Source organism: Pinus tabuliformis, chromosome 6, assembly GCF_031772625.1.
Source record: "Pinus tabuliformis cultivar Carrire ecotype Pingquan chromosome 6, CPIR1, whole genome shotgun sequence".
NCBI lineage: Eukaryota > Viridiplantae > Streptophyta > Pinopsida > Pinales > Pinaceae > Pinus > Pinus tabuliformis.
In genome coordinates, this window is record NC_142292.1 from 1,148,010,143 (window position 1) to 1,148,032,446 (window position 22,304).

General features: G+C 35.9%; 1 protein-coding gene across 1 annotated transcript in view; it reads left to right on the forward strand.

Annotated features, from left to right (window-relative positions):
- LOC149262903 (Ankyrin repeat family protein) overlaps positions 1-18,035 on the forward strand; it is a 381,244-nt gene extending 363,209 nt beyond the window's left edge. Inside the window, exon 4 of the mRNA XM_089425389.1 lies at positions 16,827-18,035. Coding sequence (XP_089281515.1) covers positions 16,827-17,702 — 876 coding nt within the window. The 3' untranslated portion in view covers positions 17,703-18,035. The remainder of the gene's footprint in view (positions 1-16,826) is intronic.
- The last annotated feature ends 4,269 nt before the right edge of the window (positions 18,036-22,304 follow it).

Below are 22,304 nucleotides of genomic sequence, written 5' to 3' on the forward strand. Positions count from 1 at the left end.
GCGTATATCCAGAGATCTTATAATTTAGTTAGCTTAATCTTCAGTAAATGCATCAGATCATTATTAAGCATATTAACAGTAAACAGGTGCAGAATAACAGAACAGAACATTACACAAGAGCAACACACATGAACACAAAGATATAAGGTGGAAACCCAATGTGGGTGAAAACCACCTGCTGCAAGTCATCTCAATCTTCTTCTTAATAAGAAAATCCTTTTACAATATTTGTACTGGTGCAGTCTTATACCAGTACGGGAGCTACAACCCCCTTTGCTCTTGTACTAGCCGATCCATTTACTAGTACGCAGGCTGCTACCTGCTACAATGCTCCAAAGATCTCCTTTAGCTTTTGTACTAGCTTAGATACTAGTACGTAGGTGCTTGCCTACAATCTTCTCACCTCCAGGTACCACGTTTCATCAATTTTCAGACTGGATACACTGAAGCACAACACATAATCTGTAAGGCCACTTTTCATCCAATTTTCATACTGGACCCATTGAAGCTCAAAACAATCATCAAACTCTGAATCACTGAAACCCTATTAACAACAGTCACCAGAACACAGAGCAGACACAGAACTCTGTAATAACCATCAGATCCATCTGCAACTTCAAATATTAAGATTTACAATGTATACGCTACTTCGATGAATCAAACCCGCGTGTATACGTGCTTTTATCAAAGCCAACCCGCGTACAGATCTAAAAATAATTTCTATCAACTTGCAGCTGTACCAGACATCAGTCATACTCATAACACTTATAGAACTATACATGCGTCAGTATGTAGATCTAGAATAAGCATCATAAAGATAGTTCATTTCAAACCATTTGATCCCGATCTCTCCTTAGATCTAGTTCTCCATCAACCGGTGAGATCTCTCCTTAGTTCAGATCAAGCAATGCATCATCAACCCATAACCCTGCATACTGGATCTAATGCTTCATCAGATATTCAAGACATTTCAGATACCCTTTGCCTAATGATTTCCTTCTCCTTATATAGCCTTAGGCCTTGTTCAATACCAAGGGCCACAACCATAGAAATCCAATACCATCAACTTTAAAACAAGGGATCAACACGTCCGTCGAGACACCAAGGTCCAAAACCATAGGCACAACTTCCAAGGACTAACCGCCATGGACCAAAATGAGTTTTCCACATACACGCGCTTTTAATGAAGCCAACCTGCGTGTACACGCGACTTGGGCTTAACGAACCTGCGTGTATGAACTTTCTCTTCTTCTTATAGTCTGATCATCAATTCCTTGCTGCTGACCTTCTGTACTATGATTTGTCATCAGTGAGGTTTGCCATCAAGGACAACACTTATCTCATAATGCCAACAATCTCCCCCTTTGGAATTGATGGCAAAGCTAACTTGTCACACTTAGAATTAGCATCTGATTCCTTTGAGCTGTCCTCCATCAGTCACATCTGATATCTCTTCTGAAGATTCATCATCTGATTCCTTTGAGCTATCCTCCATCAGTCACATCTGATATCTCGTCTGAAGATTCATCCAGTTATACATAAGTGAGATATTCTTCCATCAGTCACATCTGATATCTCTTCTGAAGATTCATCATCTGATTCCTTTGAGCTATCCTCCATCAGTTACATCTGATATCTCGTCTGAAGATTCATCCAGTTATACATAAGTGAGTTATGAGAGGGTTGCCATCAAGTACAACACATGCATCATAATGCCAACACATGGAACTTTGGGTTCTTGGCCAACTTTATTGCAGAGGTATTGTCAATCTTGAGTGGGGTACTTGTTTTACCTACAAATCTTCAAGAATTTTCCTGAGCCACACAATTTCTTTTGTTGCTTCAGCTGCTGCCACGTATTCTGCCTCTGTTGTGGAATCTGCTGGAACGGATTGTTTGCGTGATCTCAAGGAGACAGCTCCTGATCCAAGACTCATAGCATATCCTGAAGTTGATACCCCAGTTTCTTTGTCTCCATCGAAGTTTGAATCAGAGTATCCAATCAAACTGAAGTCGTCCACCTGTGTATACTTGATTCCAAAGTCTTGAGTTCCCTTCAAGTACCTTAGAACTCTTTTAGCAGCAGACCAATGTCCCTCACAAGGCTTTTGCATAAACCTGAAGAGGATTCCAACAGCAAACAAAATGTCTGGTTTGGTTGTAGTTAGGTAGTTGAGACTTCCTACAAGTTGTCTATACTTTGTTGCATCCTCAAATTCTTTTCCTTCAATAGATGTGAGCTTTAAGTTTTTTTCCATTGGAGTAGTGAGAGGATTGCACTCTGTCATGCCAAACCTGTTCAATCAATGTATTTCTTTTGAGAAAGAAATATGGACTTTGGATGTTGGGTTACTTCAATGCCAAGATAGTAATGAACATAGCCCAAATCAGTCATTTCAAAACTTTTCCCCAATTCCTTCTTTATGGATGCAATGTAGCTTTCATTGTTCCCTGTCATCAAAAGATCATCTATATATACCACAAGATATACAACTGTTTTGCCAACTTTCTTGACAAATAAAGTTGCATCATCAAGATCAAAATGTTTGAAATTGAGTTTCAAAAGATGCTCAGTTAGTTTTTCATACCAGGCTCGTGGTGCTTGTTTGAGGCCATACATGGACTTCACAAGTTTGCATACGTTATGTTCATGTCCTTTCACAGCAAAACCTTCAGGCTAGGACATAAAAACATTCTCTTTTAGATCTCCATTCAAGAAAGCAGTTTTTACATCCATTTGATGGACTTTCCAACCGTTCTGAGCTGCTAGAGCAAAGAGTGTCCGGATGGTAGCCCATTTTGCTGTGGGGGCAAAAGTCTCCTCATAATCGACCCCTTCCTTCTGTGCAAAACCTTTTGCCACAAGCCTAGCATGTGCTTGTCAAGTGAGCCATCAGCTTTATACTTGTTCTTGTAGACCCACTTGCAGCCAATTGGTTTGGTTCCAAATGGAGGATTAACCAGCTTCCAAGTGCCGTTCTTTATTAAGGCATCATACTCTTTTTGCATCGCTTCTTTCCATTCATCATGAGAAGTAGCTTCTTTGAAGGAAGTTGGTTCAAAATCTGTAGACAAGTTCAATTCACAATCATAAGAAACATCCATATCAACAGGTGAATTGGAGTCATCTACATCACCTCCATTTTGCCGGTTTGAATTTCTGGTTCCTGTCTTTCCAACTTCATCAGGATGAACACTTTCAAGTGTCTTTGTCAGCCACTTTGGGGGACCTTTCTCAGATGGTCCAGGCTGCTTCGTTGATTGAGTTGGGACTGAGTCAAGATTGAGTCTCCCAATTCTATCAATTACATCACTTAAAGCATCATCTGTTGTTGGAGTTTCATGCGGGGGAGAGTGTTCTTCAAAAGAAGATTCCACATGTTGATCTAGTATAGGAATCCCCCCTTCAAGATGTGGAATCTGATTATCAAATTCTTGAAATGATTTTGCTTTTGTGAATCTATCCAAGCGATCAAGTTGCCGCTCAACAACATTGTCAATTTTGGATAATTCAAGGAAAATTACATCTCTAGATACAACAAACTTCTTATTTACTTCATCATAGAGGCGGTATGCTTTGGAGGTGTTTGAATACCCCAGGAAGATACACTTACGACTTCTAGCACCAAGTTTATTTCTATGTACCTTTGGTATCAAAGCATAACAGGGGGAACCAAAGACCCTGAGATGCTTTACTGAAGGAACATGTCCATACCACATTTCATATGGAGTCTTGTTTCTTATAGCATTAGATGGACATCTATTTTTTATATATGCAACACATAGAACAGCATCAGCCCAAAACATTATCTTTACATTTTTGAAGAAGAGCATGGATCATACCATATTTAAGATTGTCCTATTCATTCTTTCAGCTACACCATTCTGTTGGGGATTATAAGGCACAGTTGTTTGATGTTTGATCCCATGTTGGCAAAGATAGTTTTCAAATTCATTTGATGTATATTCTTTTCCATTATCAGTACGAATAGACCCAATATGAGATTGTGCATCATTTTCAATCCATTTATGAAAATTCTTGAATGTTTGAAAAGCATTAGATTTGTTCTTCAATAAATAAACCCAACACATTCTGGTGTAGTCATCAATAAATGTCATGATATATTTATTTCCATTTGCAAAAGGAACAGGCATTGGACCACATAAATCTGAATGAATGAGTTCAAGTTTCCTATGTGCTCTTGAATGTGAATCATGAAAAGACTGTTTGCTATGCTTTCCTAGAATGCAAGCATCACATTGCTTTCCTAGGAATTGTAGGCAAACCAGCAACACCATTTTTCTTCAATAAGCGGAGACTGTCATAGTTCAAATGTCCAAATCTAGCATGCCATAATAAACTTGATGGAAGTGTACCTTCTTCATGATGAGAATTGTATGAGAAATGTTGTGCATGAGCAGAGGTTCCTTGCAGCTTGATAAGCCTTTCTTCTTCTATTCCCCTCATGACAAGTGAGTGGTCAGATGCTTTTCTTACCTCAAGCTTGCCATCAAACATATGAATGGAGTGACCTTGCTGGCAAATGTGGACCAGGGACAACAAGTTTCTCTTTAGTTGTGGGAGATATAGAACATGATCGAAAAGAAAGTCTGGAAGACCAGGCAGTTTAAGCCTGATTGTGCCAAGCCCTGATGGCTTGATTTTTGGTTGATCTGCAAAGTATACTGCGCCATCAACATTGTCAGTGAAATCTTCAAAAAAATCTTTTCTATGAGTCATGTGGCAGGTCGCTCCTGAATCAAGCAACCAATCATTTTTCCATGAAGCAAGTGAAGCATTAAACAAATCTTCATTTACTCCAATGTTACATTGTGCCATAACATAGTGAGCGGATTCAGGTGCTTTACCTTTGTCTGTATCATCAGTTTTACCTTTCTGTTGGTTTCTTTTCTGCTCAATTTTGTCCCATGGTAGCTTGCATGTAGAGGCATCATGTGATCCATTTCTTTTGCAGCGTATGCATTGCAAATATGCCTTTTCTCCTTGAGAGTCTCTGCCCCCCCTGCCTCTGAAATCTCTTCTACCTCTTGCTGTGGAAGAATCTTGAGCAAGATTATCCTCTCTGCGTGCAAGAAGAGTTGTCTTCTTTTCCAAACCCTTCACTTTTTCAACAAACTTCTCCATCATAAAAATATGAACTGAGCCCAAAAATAATTACAGTATTCGTAGCAAAACAAAAATAATAATTTGCTATGACTTTCCAAAAAAAATGGAATCGACTGCAATCATGCAATATATGTCATGTCATCAACAAACAACATAAGCCAACGTCCAAAACAGTCAACACATGGAGCAGCGTACATATGGCATTTAGCAAAAAAAACTTCAATGTAAATACCAGCTTTATTTCCCAAAACAAACTTCAGAAATCGTTGAGCCAGTGTTATATGTCAAAACGACGTTATATGTCAACCAGCGTTAATACAATGCCAAAACAATCTTTAGAAATCATTGAAACCAGGTTATATGCCAAAACAACATTATATACAATGCCAAACAGTGTTATAATACCGGCGTTAAGAGCAGCGGCGTTAAGTCCAGCAGTGTTATAATACCGGCGTTATACCTCAGCGTTATTCCCGTCCAAACTGCATTATATACCTGTTATGTAAAAAATTAGTTAACTTTAGGTTTATTATTTAATTTTAATTTTAATTAGACGAAAGGGCACGATCATAAGATCATGCCCTTTCCCAAAGGGTGTCCATGGCGGTATATAAGCCAGGAACCCCATTGTAATCAATCATCATCGGTAATTCATCTTTTAATAAAATATTTATACATATATTTCTGTTTACTGAGAAGTTTCCACTTCATCTGGTATCAGAGCGGGTTCGTTATCCCCCACTTCCGCTGTGCTCGTTGTTCAGCGCTACTGCTCACGCCAATTTCTCATCCGACATACCATTCTCCACCCATACCCGTCCACTCCAACACTGTCCGCATGCTGTCGCTGTCCATTCCGTACGCTATCTGTTGCACACGCATCTGCATTCTTTTCCGCCCACCGTCTGCTGTCACTACGCCCACCGTCTACTGACCCTGACCACACGTCGCTACTTTACCACCTCTATTTTCCCGCTGCGCTGTTCTCTACACCTCCAGACTTACTCCGTCCAATAATTCATACCCCGTACCAAACTGAAGGCTGTTATTCAAAAATAAATAAAGAATTTTAACTTGTTATCAAGCCACATCTACCGCTTCCCGTCGTGCCGTCCATCCCTGTCCCCACCGACTTCCTCCGCACTGCTTCCGTTGTTCTGTCCGCTTCCATTCATCCTTAGATATCAGTACATCGAAATAACAATTGGTATCAGAATTAATATTTCGGATATCTCAGGATCATATTTTAACTAAGCGAGCTACAATCGACTGACTAGTTAATTTTCGTATATCAACACTGCCCACACCTGTTTCGATTTTCCCTAAACACTGTGCGATTGCATTCCATGGTCGGACTCATTCCTTAAACCTCCTCGACGGTGTTATCTGCTCAAGGATCGGTCGAACGGTTGTGTCGTTCCATTTTTGATATATATATATATATATATATATATAGATATATGTAAATTATATTAATTAACTATATATTATATAATTATTATATATAATTTATATATACATATAGTATATAGTTGAAAACGATATCAGTCAAACCGTCGTTATATATATATATATATATATAGTTATATTATATATTATATACAATACATATAATTTAATTAGTTAAATTTATTTTAATTAATTAAAAATTATATATATATATATATATATATATATCAATGTTACCAGACTCGGAATCGGCAATAAATCGGCGAGGCAAAAGAGTGAAGAGTTTTAATCGGATCGGGAAAAAATCGGGAAAAAATCGGCAAAAAACCGCTGAATTCATTAAATAAAAATACACATATATTGAATTAGAAAAAAACATTTTTCATTAATATTCAGTAAAGGCATGCCCAAACAATGCATAATATCAATAGATGTCCAAAATATCATGAATGAATAAGTATCTCATATATGTTATGAGTCCAAACATGATCCAAAGTACTGAGCCTTGACCCCTGAGTCCTACCCAGTGACTACATAGAACCAGAAGCATATGCTTCTAAAAGTTTACAAAAAACTGCATACTAATCAGAAAAAAATCAGTAACTAAGAGTCTAAGACTCTTAAGAGTGAGAACTAGAAGCGATATTCCTCCCACTCCTTCGCTTGCTTGACTCTAAGTTCTCCAAGTCATGAAGGCTTAAAAGAGGAGCCTCCTCTAATTGGACCCAGTCTGCCGCATTTGTAGTTTGCAAATCTATCTTTTCAAGGTCGATTGGTGAATGATCCAAACTTGTCATTATCATGAGACATTGAAACGATGAGGTTGCTACTGTTCAATTAAATTTACATTTTAAAGAACATATATGTATGGTTATGGTATATATTTTTAGCTTTTAAATTAGATTATTTGTTATTTTTTTAGTTTTTAAATTAAATGTATATAATATTATTTTAGTTTTTAAATTTATTTAGTAATTTTATTTTTTCACTTGTAAGGGATTTACTACATCTAAAACAAATTAAATTTACATTTAAAAAATATATATATCGATATGGTATATCCTTTTAGCTTTTAAATTTATCTCTTTCATTTATTTTACATTTAAAAAAAATATATATCGATATGGTATATCCTTTTAGCTTTTAAATTTATCTCTTTCATTTATTTTTTATTGATAAGTTTGAGACTTATTTTAAAATGATTTAGGTTATTTAAAATAAAATATTTTATATTTGTATTTAAAATTATTTATATTTATATTTAAAATGATTTATAAATATATTATTATTATTTCATTTTGTTTGTAGTTTTGTTTTGTTTTTTAATATTTCTGTGTATTTGTTTTTTAGTTCGTTATTTGATATTTTTTTTGAGATTTAGAGACGATGTGCACCGATGGAAACAGTCTCATTATTTGGATTTTCTTTTATGAAGCGTAATCACTGGAATGTAAACGCAGGTATAATTATTTTTCTGATTTTTTTTAAATTTCGAATATTCTTTACTAATAAATATTTACGTAATAAGATGTCCACTGGCATGTATACCACTCATGGTTTTCTAATGCCATGTGCTTGGAAGAGTTTATCTCTAGGAGAAAAATCGTTGGACCTTTCAGAAAGCTATTCAATTAAGAGAAAATAATTCAAGGTAAAGCTCACTTAAATGAAGGATGTTATGTTTTTTCTGTTGAAACAAAAACGCTCACTCGGAAATGTCCTTTGTGCTGATAATAAAATGTCCGTTGCGCTGATAATAACTCGAGTATGACATTGGATCCATACGACCCAAAGGGTTTTCCTATTGTCACGTTTGGGAAGAGTTTATCTCCATGAGAAAAATCGTTGGACTTTTCAATAAAGTGAAAACTATTCGGGTCTTGACTCTTCTCTGCCCGTCTATCTGGAATGTCGCTTCTCTGCAGCGTCTGTCTCAGCAGCATCTGCGGCTGTGTGGAACTGGAATGGCTGTGCGAGTCTGCGCGTCAGGTAAGATATATTAATAATAACGACAACCTGAAGTTCTGAACCCTGTAAACCTAAACAGAAATATGGCGGGACGCGGAACTGAAATCTGGCGGGACTCGGGAAACCGGCAATAATCGGGTAAATCGCCAGACTCGTGAGTCAAACTCGGTCAACGCGAGTTGACTCGCAGAGTTTCAAATCGGATCTTTTCACCGCCGACCAGACTATGACTCGCGATTAATCGCCAAAATCGGCGATTCCTGTTTCACTGATATATATATATATATAAGTTAATTTAATTAATTTAATTTATTTTAATTAATTAAAAGTTATATATATATATATATATATATATGTTAATTTAATTAAATAAATTTATTTTAATTAATTAAAATTTATATGTATAAAATTTATTTTAGCTAATGAAAAAAAAAAAAAGAGGGAGGAAAAATATTTTAGCTGGCAAATAAAGACACGCCCCCGCAAACCCGTTCAATGTCGACAATAACAATGGCGGATTTCCAAAAAAAGTTGTTGGATGCAGAGCATAAGATAAATAGCAACCACGATGAGGTCAATAAGAGATTAAATGAATTCCAGATCAAGCTTGGGGAGCAAGCTGATGAAATAAAAAATCTTCACGATACGACAAATCGAATAGAAATAAAGATGGAAAATTACCATGTTCAGACAGAAGCAGGCATCAGAGAGGTCTTAACAATGCTGAAAACTTTGTGTAAAAGGTTGAATTGTACACCCGAACAACTACTAAAAGAAGGTGAAGAGAATTAGGAACACATCTTGTCAGATTCAACAAAGTCAACAGACTCTTATGAAAAAGTTGAATCCCCAAAAAAATCAGCAACACCCCACCAATAAGCGAGTAACACAGCCTTTACAAACAAGCAACTCTAGGATAGCTTTACCAATCAACACCCTTTTTTCGCTCAACCATTAGCAACATACCAACGAAGGGCAAAAGTCGAGATGCCTAAATTCGATGGAAACGAAAAAAACAATGTTGCATGGATAAATAAAGCAGAAGAATACTTTGAGATATATGACATCAATGACGATGACGAAAAACTCAGGCATGCATCCATGAAAATGGAAGGAGAAGCATATAACTGGTATATGTGGTGGAAAAAAACAACACACGTCATTAGCTGGAGAAAATTTAAAGATGCATTCTTTAAAAGATTCCAAGGTGTAAGAGAAGAAGAGTTCTTTTCAAAACTCATCAAGTTACGACAAAAAGGAAGTGTGGACGAATACACTCAAGAATGGGAGACCTTAGTAACACGAGTACCTGGGTTATCAGAATCTCGTCTAATTCAGTCATACATCTCGGGACTCAAAACCCATTTACAAGCAGAACTTGAGATGCATGACATTACATCTATAGAAGTAGCAAGACGAAAAGCAAAAACAGCCGAAAAGAAATCCGAACCAATATTTTGGTCAAAAGCAGAAAAAACTTATGCAAGACGAAGGATACCCCAGTATGTGGACTCAAATAATACAAGATATGTTCCACCACATCGTCGTGAAGATGAAAAATCTAATGTGGAAATGCAAAGGATAAAAGAGGGTAAATGTAAACGCTGTGGTGAGAAGTGGGACCCCAAACATAGATGTGCTAAAGGAAAAGAACCAAAGAACCTATATAATTGTGAAGCAACCAATGATTCAAACAGTGAAGATTATGACATAGAAGACACAGAAGACACCCCAGAATTCTCACCAGAATTAGATGACGGAAGTATTCCACAAGTGTCATTATCAGCTATGACAGGTATATCACAACCTCAGACTTTAAAGTTAAAAGGACACATAAAGAAGAACAACGTAGTGGTTCTCATCGACTCAGGTAGCACACACAATTTTTTAGATGCAACCATGGCAAGGAGACTCAATATTTTTTCATTTCCCTTACCAAACATGAAAGTGATGGTAGCTAATGGTAAGAAGATTGAAAAGGTAGGGAAATGCCATAAGGTCAATTTGCAAATTCAAGACTTTAATCTAGAGTCTCCATTCTTCACGGTACCGTTAGGAGGAGTAGATGTAGTCCTAGGTATCCAATGGCTACGAACTTTAGGCACTTATGCCGCCAACCATTAAGTACAATTTATAAAATTCAAATGGGGAGGTCAGAAGTACAAACTACACGGATTCCAAGCACCAGAAAATCAAGTTGTATCATCATCTCAGATGATGAAGCTAAGTCGAAGAAGAGCACCTGCTTATGCAATACAATGTCACCAATTAGAAATGTTATCTACAAATATGACTAGAGAAGAGTCACCAGGGATACAAGATTTGATTCGGAAGCATGAAAAAGTAATTCAAGACCTACCTATGAAGAGGCCGTCTAATAGGGAAATTGAGCATACAATAGAAGTCAAGGCAGGGTCAGACCCTGTCAACATCAAGCCATACCGATATCCACATCACCAAAAAACGGAACTTGAGAGATTAATCCAAGACCTTTTAAAGTGTGCGACCTTGATCATCTTGGAATATCTGATCAAGTGGAAGGACTTACCCGAAGAAGACGCTTTCTGGGAGAATGAATCATTCTTCAACAACATCCGTCGTTACTTATGCTTTGAGGACAAAGCATTCTTTCGAGAGGAAGGCAATGTTATGTAAAAAATTAGTTAACTTTAGGTTTATTATTTAATTTTAATTTTAATTAGACGAAAGGGCATGATCATAAGATCATGCCCTTTCCCAAAGGGTGTCCATGGCGGTATATAAGCCAGGAACCCCATTGTAATCAATCATCATCGGTAATTCATCTTTTAATAAAATATTTATACATATATTTCTGTTTACTGAGAAGTTTCCACTTCAATGCCTATCATCCACTGATTGCTGGGTTCATTACGGCAGGGGTAGATTAGTGATTGTAATCTGCGTTATTCCACAAACGGCGCCAACTCAATCAACGGAGATTTGTTCATACTATTATTAAATGGAGGAAGCAGTACCTCAGGGCTGCCTGCCGAAACACTGGTCGCAACCGGCGTAGAGCAAGCATGCATGTACAACTCAAATCAAGGTCTGTCACTCCGCAATGTCTAGAACGCTCCACTCAGTAACTTCAAAAGCACTCTCAGAAAACAACAGTTTCCTTACGCGCAAGCTTTTGGGTTTCAAGCTCCATCAATTGAAGTATGAAAGCTCATGCAGTAACACTCATCAAAACCGAGAAGCTGTCTCTACATTCCAAAAGAACTTAGCTCAGAAATGTACGAAGAAAGAACCCGTCCAAGGATTCGAACCACAGGCAGACAGGGCGTACCGCTTTGGAACACCACACTGCGCAAGCAAATATTCATCACCATTTTCATGTGGTAAAACCTCTCTCTACTCGCGCAGACGGATTTTCCCCTTCACATCACAATGAAAAGACGAAAGGATTATCCAGCGACTCATTTCTGAAAGGTAACAGGCAACCTCATAATTCTCAGGACGGTCCTCATACTCCACATGGGATTGTAGCAGGGCGCAAGTAATGGCAGGCACTCAACGCATTCAAACGGATGGTCAGGATGGTCAGACAGCGTTCAAATGTCAGGCTTGTATGGAGCAGAGCGTAGGTAATATAAATAGAATATCGCAGAACACAGATAGTATCAGACATCACTCAGTGACTGAATTATATGGAGAGCAGAGGAGCAGACAAGGGAGTTACAAGGCACAATAGCTAAAAAGAGGAGCTGGCTCTGATACCATGTCAGGCCAGACAGTAACTCTCATTAGGCAAAAATGATTCGATTGATTTATTTGTTATGTAAAAAATTAGTTAGTCGTTAATTTTAGATTTATTATTTAGTTTTAGGATTAATTAAACGAAAGGTTACGATCATAAGATCATGCCCTTTCCCCAAAGGGTGCCCGTGGCAGTATTTAAGCCAGGAAACCCCATTGTAAAAGACATCATCTGTCTATTCATTTATTAATAAAGTATTTATTCATATATATTCTGCGTATCTCAGAGTTTGTTGTTTCATCTGGTATCAGAGCGGTTTCAATCCTCGACATCAGCATCTCTGCGCCCTGTCCGTTCACTCATTGTTTGTTGTCATTCCATCGTTGCCCAATTACTTGTGCACACTCCCTTGTTCTGTCACTTTGTCTTTCCGCCCTATGTCCTGTCGTCCACAGTATTATTCCCCCGTCGTTCGTTGTCCCTATATTGTCCGTTCTCCCTGCGTTGTGCTTCCGTCCCATTCATCTGTCTGCATTCGCACCTGTCCGCAGTCCTCTGCACACCGTCCGGTTCCATACCTGTTCCCGCCTGCTGTGTTACGACTTCCGCTAAATCAACGTGCTGCCAGCCTGCTGTGTTACGGTAATATTCGATATATTTTTGAATAGTCAAGGGGTTACGCCAATAGACGTGACGGTTTAAAAGTTAAATGATATATATATAAAAAAAAAATTATAACGTGATTTGGTGATTTGGTTATATATATATCATATTTTAATTATATATTATATATATAATTTAATTAAAAGTTATATAATTTATAACTTTAAATTTTATATATATATATATATATATATAATAATTAATAATTATAAATTATAATTATTATAATTTATAATTAAAAAAAAAATTAATTAAATTAAATTACTTTAATTTAATTTAAAATATATATATATATATATAATAATTAATTAAATTAAATTATTAAATTAATTTAATTTAATTATTTTTAAAAAAGAAAAAGGGGAAGGAAAAATATTTTAGCTGGCAAATAAATACACGCCTCCGCAAACCCTCTCAATGTCGACAATGACAATGGCGGATTTCCAAAAAAGGTTGTTGGATGTAGAGCAAAAGATAAATAACAACCACGACGAGGTCAGTAAAAGATTAAACGAAGTCGAGAGCAAGCTGGGAGAGCAAGCGGACAAAATCAAAAATCTTGAAGATACGACAAATCGAATAGAGATAAAAATGGAAAGTCAACACGTCCAAACAGAAGTAAACTTCAAAGAGGTCTTAACAATGCTAAAAGTTCTGTGTAAAAGGTCGAATTGTACGCCCGAACAACCACTGAAAGAAGGTGAAGAGAATCAAGAACACGTCTCGTCGGATTCAACTAAGTCCACAGACTCTCATGACAAGGTTGAATCCCCAAAAAAATCAGCGACACCCCACCAAGAAGCAAGTAACACAGTCTTTACAAACAAGCAACTCTGGGATAACTTTACCAATCAACACCCTTTTTTCGCTCAACCAGTGGCAACATACCAGCGAAGGGCAAAAGTTGAGATGCCTAAATTCGATGGAAACGAAAAAAACAATGTTGCATGGATAAATAAAGCAGAAGAATACTTTGAGATATATGACATCACTAACGATGACGAAAAGCTCAGACATGCATCCATGAAAATGGAGGGAGAAGCATATAACTGGTATATGTGGTGGAAAAAGACAACACATGTCATTAGCTGGAGGAAATTTAAAGATGCATTCTTCAAAAGATTCCAAGGTGTAAAGGAAGAAGAGTTCTTTTCAAAACTCATCAAACTACGACAAAAAGGAAGTGTCGATGAATACACTCAAGAATGGGAGACCTTAGTAACACGAGTACCTGGGTTATCAGAATCTCGTCTAATTCAGTCATACATATCGGGACTCAAAACCCATTTACAAGCAGAACTTGAGATGCATGATATTACATCTATAGAAGAAGCAAGACGAAAAGCAAAAACAGCCGAAAAGAAATCCGAACCAATATTTTGGTCAACAGTGGAAAAAGCTTATGCAAGACGAAGGATACCCCAGTATGTGGACTCAAATAATACAAGATATGTTCCACCACATCGTCGTGAAGATGAAAAATCTAATGTGGAAATGCAAAGTATAAAAGAGGGTAAATGTAAACGTTGTGGTGAGAAGTGGGACCCCAAACATAGATGTGCTAAAGGAAAAGAACCAAAGAACCTATATAATTGTGAAGCAACCAATGATTCAAACAGTGAAGATTATGACGTAGAAGACACAGAAGACGCCGCAGAATTCTCACCAGAATTAGATGACGGTAGTATTCCGCAAGTGTCATTATCAGCCATGACAGGTATATCACAACCTCAGACCTTAAAGTTAAAAGGACACATAAAGAAGAACAACGTAGTGGTTCTCATAGACTCTGGAAGCACACACAATTTTTTAGATACAACCGTGGCAAAGAGACTCAATATCTTTTCATTTCCCTTACCAAACATGAAAGTGATGGTAGCTAATGGTAAGAAGATTGAAAAGGTAGGGAAATGCCATAAGGTCAATTTGCAGATTCAAGACTTTAATCTAGAGTCTCCATTCTTCACAGTACCGTTAGGAGGAGTAGATGTAGTCTTAGGTATCCAATGGTTACGAACTTTAGGTACTTATGCCGCCAACCATCAAGTACAATTTATAAAATTCAAATGGGGAGATCAGAAGTACAAGCTACACGGATTCCAAGCACCAGAAAATCAAGTTGTATCATCATCTCAAATGATGAAGCTGAGTCGAAGAAGAGCACCTACTTATGTAGTACAATGTCACCAATTAGAAATGTTATCTGCAAATATGACCAGAGAAGAATCACCAGAGATTCAAGACCTACCTATGAAGATGCCGCCTAATACGGAAATTGAGCATACAATAGAAGTCAAGGCAGGGTCAGACCCTGTCAACATCAAGCCATACCGATATCCACATCACCAAAAAACGGAACTGGAGAGATTAATCCAAGACCTTTTAAAGTGTGCGACCTTGATCATCTTAGAATATCTAATCAAGTGGAAGGACTTACCCGAAGAAGATGCTTTCTGGGAGAATGAACCATCCTTCAACAACATCCGTCGTTACTTATGCTTTGAGGACAAAGCATTCTTTCGAGAGGAAGGCAATGTTATGTAAAAAATTAGTTAGTCGTTAATTTTAGATTTATTATTTAGTTTTAGGATTAATTAGACGAAAGGGCACGATCATAAGATCATGCCCTTTCCCCAAAGGGTGCCCGTGGCAGTATTTAAGCCAGGAAACCCCATTGTAAAAGACATCATCTGTCTATTCATTTATTAATAAAGTATTTATTCATATATATTCTGCGTATCTCAGAGTTTGCTGTTTCATTATTCCTTCAGGTAGGTCTTCATTATATACATGAGGGAGAGACTATTCAGTTCGTCTCCCGATCACTGTTCATATTCCCTATTTATCTATTTACATTAATTCACCCAATCACAAGGATTAGGTGTCAACAAGGACCTTTCATATTCAGAAATCAATGATCATGAAACCACCATTCCCAAGGACAGACCAACCATATTGTTGATAGGTGACCAAGTGCTCACTGCTGAGCATACTCATCTCTGATTTCATCTTCCAGTGCCAGAGTCATCTAACAATTCACTGTGAGCACCATTCCCATCATGTAGATTCAAATATAGATGTATACCAGATTATTCAAGTGTTCCAATAGCTTGAGATGTATGTACAGATGATTTTCATCTGTATTAACCACCATAGATTCAGACATATACTGTAGTTTTCCTGATTGCTTTGTCTGGCAAGCTTCCATATTTCTTTTATTTTGAAGCTCTTGTGATGATTTGCAGTAGCTTATTTCACACTTCATGCCAGGTTCAAAATTTCCTCTGGATACAGCTGATGTGCAGTTCTCATCCATGCACATTTCTATGCTGCTTGCTTGTACTAGTAATCTGTTGAAATGTCTGCCTTCCATGCCATGAAACAACTGACATCCTGATTGAAATTTATATCCTTTAATTTATGGGCCGATCATTATCTACAATACATTCTATTTGTTTCGGGTTCAATCAGACATTTACTTCAGGCTTATGAACTAAATACGTAGCGGGAATGGGTAGCAATTGCAACCAGCATGTGAGGTACTAAATTTTGGAGCTATCAATTTTTTTTTGCATGAAATTATCCAAAATTGTAGTCAAAAACTTGGATAGGTGATGCAGCTTACTTAAAGGATGGTAATTGATTTCTAAACTTTTTATATAAGCTAAGATATATTTGTGAGCATGGAAGCTTCTGTATGCCGAGTATAAGGTTTCGTTGGAATAGTTTCTCTTCCCATTGTTGAAATTACCATGCTCGTTTTCTTTTAGTGCTCTACCTGCAAAAATTTAGAGACGATAGGAGAATGTTGAGGAGTGTAGGTACGTAGGCCTAGATAGTATTGTTCAGATATATATAAACACACACACACTAAGAAACTATTTTTATCTTCTGCAGATAGTGAAAGAGCTACTGTCGTGCCCAGACATCAATGTTAATGTGGTTAACAAGTTAAAAGAAACTGCTCTGGATATTGCAGAGAAGTTGCCATGTGCAGAACACGCATCAGAAATCAAAGACGCCTTGAAAGACGCAGGAGCTGAGAGTGCCAAAAACATAAACCAACCTAAGGATACAAGAGAACTCACAAAAACTGTCAGTGATATAAAGCATGGTGTACATACACAACTTATGCAGACAGTGACAACAGATAAACGAGTTACTGGAATTGCAAAGAAATTAAGAAAAATGCATAGAGAGGGGATACTGAACGCCACAAACTCCGTGACGGTTGTTGCTGTTCTTATTGCCGCAATTGCTTTTGCGGCATTATTTACTGTGCCTGGTCAATATATGGGCGCGGGCCCAAATGCTGGTGAAGCCCTTGTAGCCCACAAGATAGCATTTCAAATATTTGTCATCTTTGATTCACTGGCATTATTCGTATCACTGGCTGTTGTGGTGGTTCCGATATCGCTAGTTGCATGGGAAACCAAGGCTCAAAAGCGGGTGGTTATTGTAATTAACAAACTAATGTGGCTGGCCTCTATTTGCATTTCTGTGTCTTTTATTGCCTTAGCTTACGTTGTTGTGGATCAACGTTCCAAGTGGGCAGCAATTGCCGTGACTTTAGTAGGTGGATCAATTATGCTTACGACATTGGCCATTATGTGCTACTTTGTGATCAGGCATCAGGTTAGAAACTACAAAGATCGTTCTCAGAGGAAGATCAGGAGATCCAGTCGAAGTAGGTCAAACTCATGGTCAATTTACTCAGAGCTATCAGACTCTGATGTGTGTAAGTCTGATTACGAAAAGATATATGCTTTGTAGAAATATGCATCACCTCATCACTTTATCAATCTTATGTAAGATTTAAATGGCTATTATGTATATTTTATTATTAGGAAATTCACACCTGGAAAGGTAGATAAAAGTCTTCGCTGGGCTAGGGCATCACAATGGCTGCATGATAGTTTTCATGTATTTAATTGGGGTTTCTAAAAGCTGATTTATGCCGATGGCTCGATGTTCACAAGTATTTTGTAAGGGATGGTCGCTTCCAAACAATTGCTGAGATTCATTGAATTCAATTAAAATATAAATTTTGTGGTGGAATTCTGCTAGACTGACTAGGATCAACAGAGAAAACATGATTTACAGAGAGTTCAGTATCATTATATGAATTTTGTGTTTAAGCCGACTAGTGACCAGGTTGTATTGTTCTCACATTTTTGCAGCCACCAAGTTTGGAAAATCCATTTATTTCCGTCGTGTTCAAGCTAGGTATAGCATATCTACAACTTACAAGTCCTCTTATAGTGAATCAAACCCGAAACTTAGGGGCGTAGTAAACATGAACTCAAGAAGAGAAAATGTGTTGAGAGTCATACAAATTCCATCATCCATCATGTATATTATTCAAAACCATTTATTTTTAATATGCATAATAAAATATTTGATTATAATTTTGTAAAAGTATTTAAATTTCTATAATTTTATTTAGTCTCAAAATTTAGGGTAAATAATTAAAAAAATAAAAATTAAATAATTTTAAATAGAGGAGGAACGACTTGTTATAGAGTTTTATGAACCCAACGTTTCGGACTACCAAGTGAGTTTATCATTAGAGGATGTGACAATAGATATTCTAGAGATATTCATGATGTATCCATGAGCTATATTTTAAGTTGTATATATAGGTTATGAAGGAGCTAATCTAAGAAATTAGGTCGGCCAATCTCTACTTAGTTTGTTAATATTTAGATTGATTTATTTATTATTTATTTATTTTTATTTTTTTAATTAATTTGTTTACTTAAATTAATTAATTAGTTTAACTAATCAATTAGTTTGTTTAATTAATTATTTAATTGTTAAATTAATTAATTAATTGTCTAATATATATGCAACTTAAAATATAGCTCATGGATACATCAAGAATATCTCTAGAATATCTATTGCCGCATCCCTGATGATGGACTCACTTGGTAGTCCAAAATGTTGGGTTCATAAAACTCTATAACAGGTCATTCCTCCTCTATTTAAAATTCTTTAATTTTTATTTTTTAATTATTTACCCTAAATTTTGAGACTAAATAAAATTATTAGAAATTTAAATATTTTTACAAAATTATAGTCAAATATTTTACAATGCATATTAAAAATAAATGGTTTTGAATAATATACATAATGGATGATGGAATTTGTATGACTCTCAACACATTTTCTCTTCTTGAATTCATGTTTACTATGCCCCTAAGTTTCAGGTTTGAATTTTCCTATTTTTTTGTATATATTAATTAATTATATATACAACTTAAAATATAGCTCATGGATATATCATGAATATTTCTAGAATATCTATTGTCGCATCCCCTGATGATGGACTCACTTGGTAGTCCGAAACGTTGGGTTCATAAAATTCTATAACAAGGCATTCCTCCTCTATTTAAAACTATCCTCACGTGTATGGATTCATTATTTAACAATTAAAGAATTTGTTTTTTGGGGAAAAAACATGAAAAATTTGCTTCTCTGTCAATATTAACCTCTAAAATTTAGAAATCTTGACAAATCTTATTAGGCCTTAATATGCAAATTGTAAAATGTGATTATATTTTTGTAAACATGTTCAAATTTCTAATGATTTTATACAGTGTCCATAAATTTTGGCATTATTAAGATAAAATAGTTTTATACTATAAAAATTGGGAAAATAATTAAAAACAAAAAGAAATTGAAGAATATTTTCTCTTTTTATTGTTGAGAAATATAACTATGCTTGGTCTTCATAATTGTTCTTGTATTTATATCAATATATATTTATTGTAAAAGTGAAAAAGAGGGAAAATTAAAATTATTGAAGCATGGGTTTCATACTATTTTTATTTATCATTTAGGTTGAGCATGTTTTTCATGCTTCTAGGGTTCATTGAGTCATTTAAGTCTTTGTCATATGTATAAAACCCTTATGGGCAAATTCTATCAAGAAGGAAATATTATTTTTGAGTTTGAAGTACCAAATTTGGACTCCCAAGACCAAGTCGGCCCTGCCAGTGAAGTCGGCCTAGAAGAGGCCCATTTGATCCTGGAAGAAGGTATAAATAGGAAGAGACTTTGGCCTATCTAGCATCCATTCAGAAGCAAGTCTGGTCTACTCCAAAATTAGAAGAATAAGTAAAGGCAAGAAGGAAGAAAGAGAATTAAAGTGAAGGAGAAAAAGACTATTTTTGACTCATGTGTGAGTTTTTGTAGGGTTTCACTACTGCTATAGACTGAAGTTATAGGCTGAGAGTTGCAGAACTGAAGTTGTGGGCCAAGATCTTGAAAGTTGCAAAGGAAGGACACTTTGACCTTCATTGACTTGGGAAGCCCTTGACTATTTTGAAGGAGGAAATTTTGAGGGTTAACTTAGTGCTTGGTAGAAGTCTTGGTTTTGTTTCTAAGGCCTTGGATGTCTCATTTTGACTTGGTTCTATAAGAAAAAGAGTTTGATTGGGATCTCCCCTAGGAAAGGGGGTTTTCCCTAATTGAGAGCCTATATCATGTGTCTTTTGTTCTTGTGATATTCATACATTTATAAATTGGTAATTGTGATGAAAGAAGAAATAATAAAGAATTACATGCCAACACATAATCATAAGTAATTTTCAAGAAAAGAGGAGTCAAAAACCCTAATTTCTACCTGGATCGATTTCTTAACATTTATAACATGAAAAATTAACCTACTTGCGAATATTAGTCCCTAATATTTTCCTTGGATCTCACTTTGGGTCCAATATATACATGCATGTGCCTACTTGGTTGTGTTTCTTAACCAATGTCAGATATGTGTGACATTTGAGGGTCTTCAAACTTGCACAGTGGATACACATATTCAGAATTAGAAAGTTTTACGAGTGTAAGATTTATTATGATTCCTCATCCTTGTCCTATAAGAATTTCGCTTTGCACAAGGTCTTCGTCACTATTTTTTATATAGTCTAAAACCCATATGGCATTTGATAGTAAACTGCTAAGTAAAGACCGAAGTGATAATATGAACATTTCTTCAAAAGAAAATTGATGCACACTTTCCAATGAATGCTTAGTGTGAATTTTCCTTATTTTTTTGTATTTTTCTTTCATAAACAATCAACATGTTGTATCCCAAATGATTCTTTGCTTCTTTTAGCCATAAAAGCTAGTGTTTTGTATAATTTTATTGTTGTTGTTGAATGTATATTTGGGAGGAGGATTATTCCATGTTATCAATTAAATATAAATGAATAATTCCACGCTTTCATTCAATTTAAATTATGTGAAAATATTTTGATTTATTTATTCATATCAATCTATTTCGATATTTTGAATTATTTTAATTTGAAAAATTGAAATTAACAATAAAGATGCTTATGAAAAACTTCAACAAAAATGCTTTTTAATTATACCTTATAAATAGGGAATAAATATATAAATTAATAATTTAGTTTATTTTTTTAAATAAATTTATCAGTTATTTATCACATTTATATATTTCATTATGAATGGAAACATTTATAAGAATCAATACACTAACTTTTACAACTTTATAATATAAGGAAAAGAGAATGACTATTGATAATTGTTAGTAATGATCAGAAGTTTTAAAAATTCAAGTCATAAATTATTTATGTACATTGAAAATGTGTAATCAATACTATTGTATAAACAAGCTTAAATTTGGAATGAAATGGTTATTGGGAAATCTCCATCTTGCAATGGAGCTTGGGAATCAAAGATCCCCTCTTGGTGTATGTTGCAATGGGGCCAAGGCTTCTGTGGAGACATGTCATAGGCAATGCAAATTAGTGGAAACAAGTTATTTTGAAAAAAATACTTTGAAAGATAGAGGAGAAAGTGTTTGAACCAAGTTGTGAGTTTCAGAAGAGGCTCTTTTGTTTTCATTGATGTGTTCAACTCTCCCTCTTAATAGACCTTCTCTCACTTGGATTATGGGAAATGGTTATAGTATTCATCTATGTGAAGATAGCATGGGACATCCTCCTCTTTCTCAACTTCCTTTCTCCCGTTACGATCCTAGTTAGCAGAACGTCATAAATTCTCTCTTTTAGACATTTCAATTTGGGATGAAGGGGTCTAGATAACATGAAACATTGGAGGGGATCCTTGCCATCTTCATGCCTTAGTGAAATCAAATGAACTCCTCTTTGGAGGTGCACCAAAAAGGATAACACGAGAGGATGTTTGGTGTTGGGGTACTTCAATTATACAATTCAAAAGGGATTTTTATCCCTCCTCCCTCATAGCCCCCCTCTAAAAAGAAACCTTTGAAAAAACATATGGAATATTGACAACCTTCTGAAGATCAATATTTTTTGTGGAATGGTGACTCATTTAAAAAAATTAACAGCAGAGAATCTGTGATAAAGAGGAATATGTGGGTCTTCTCAT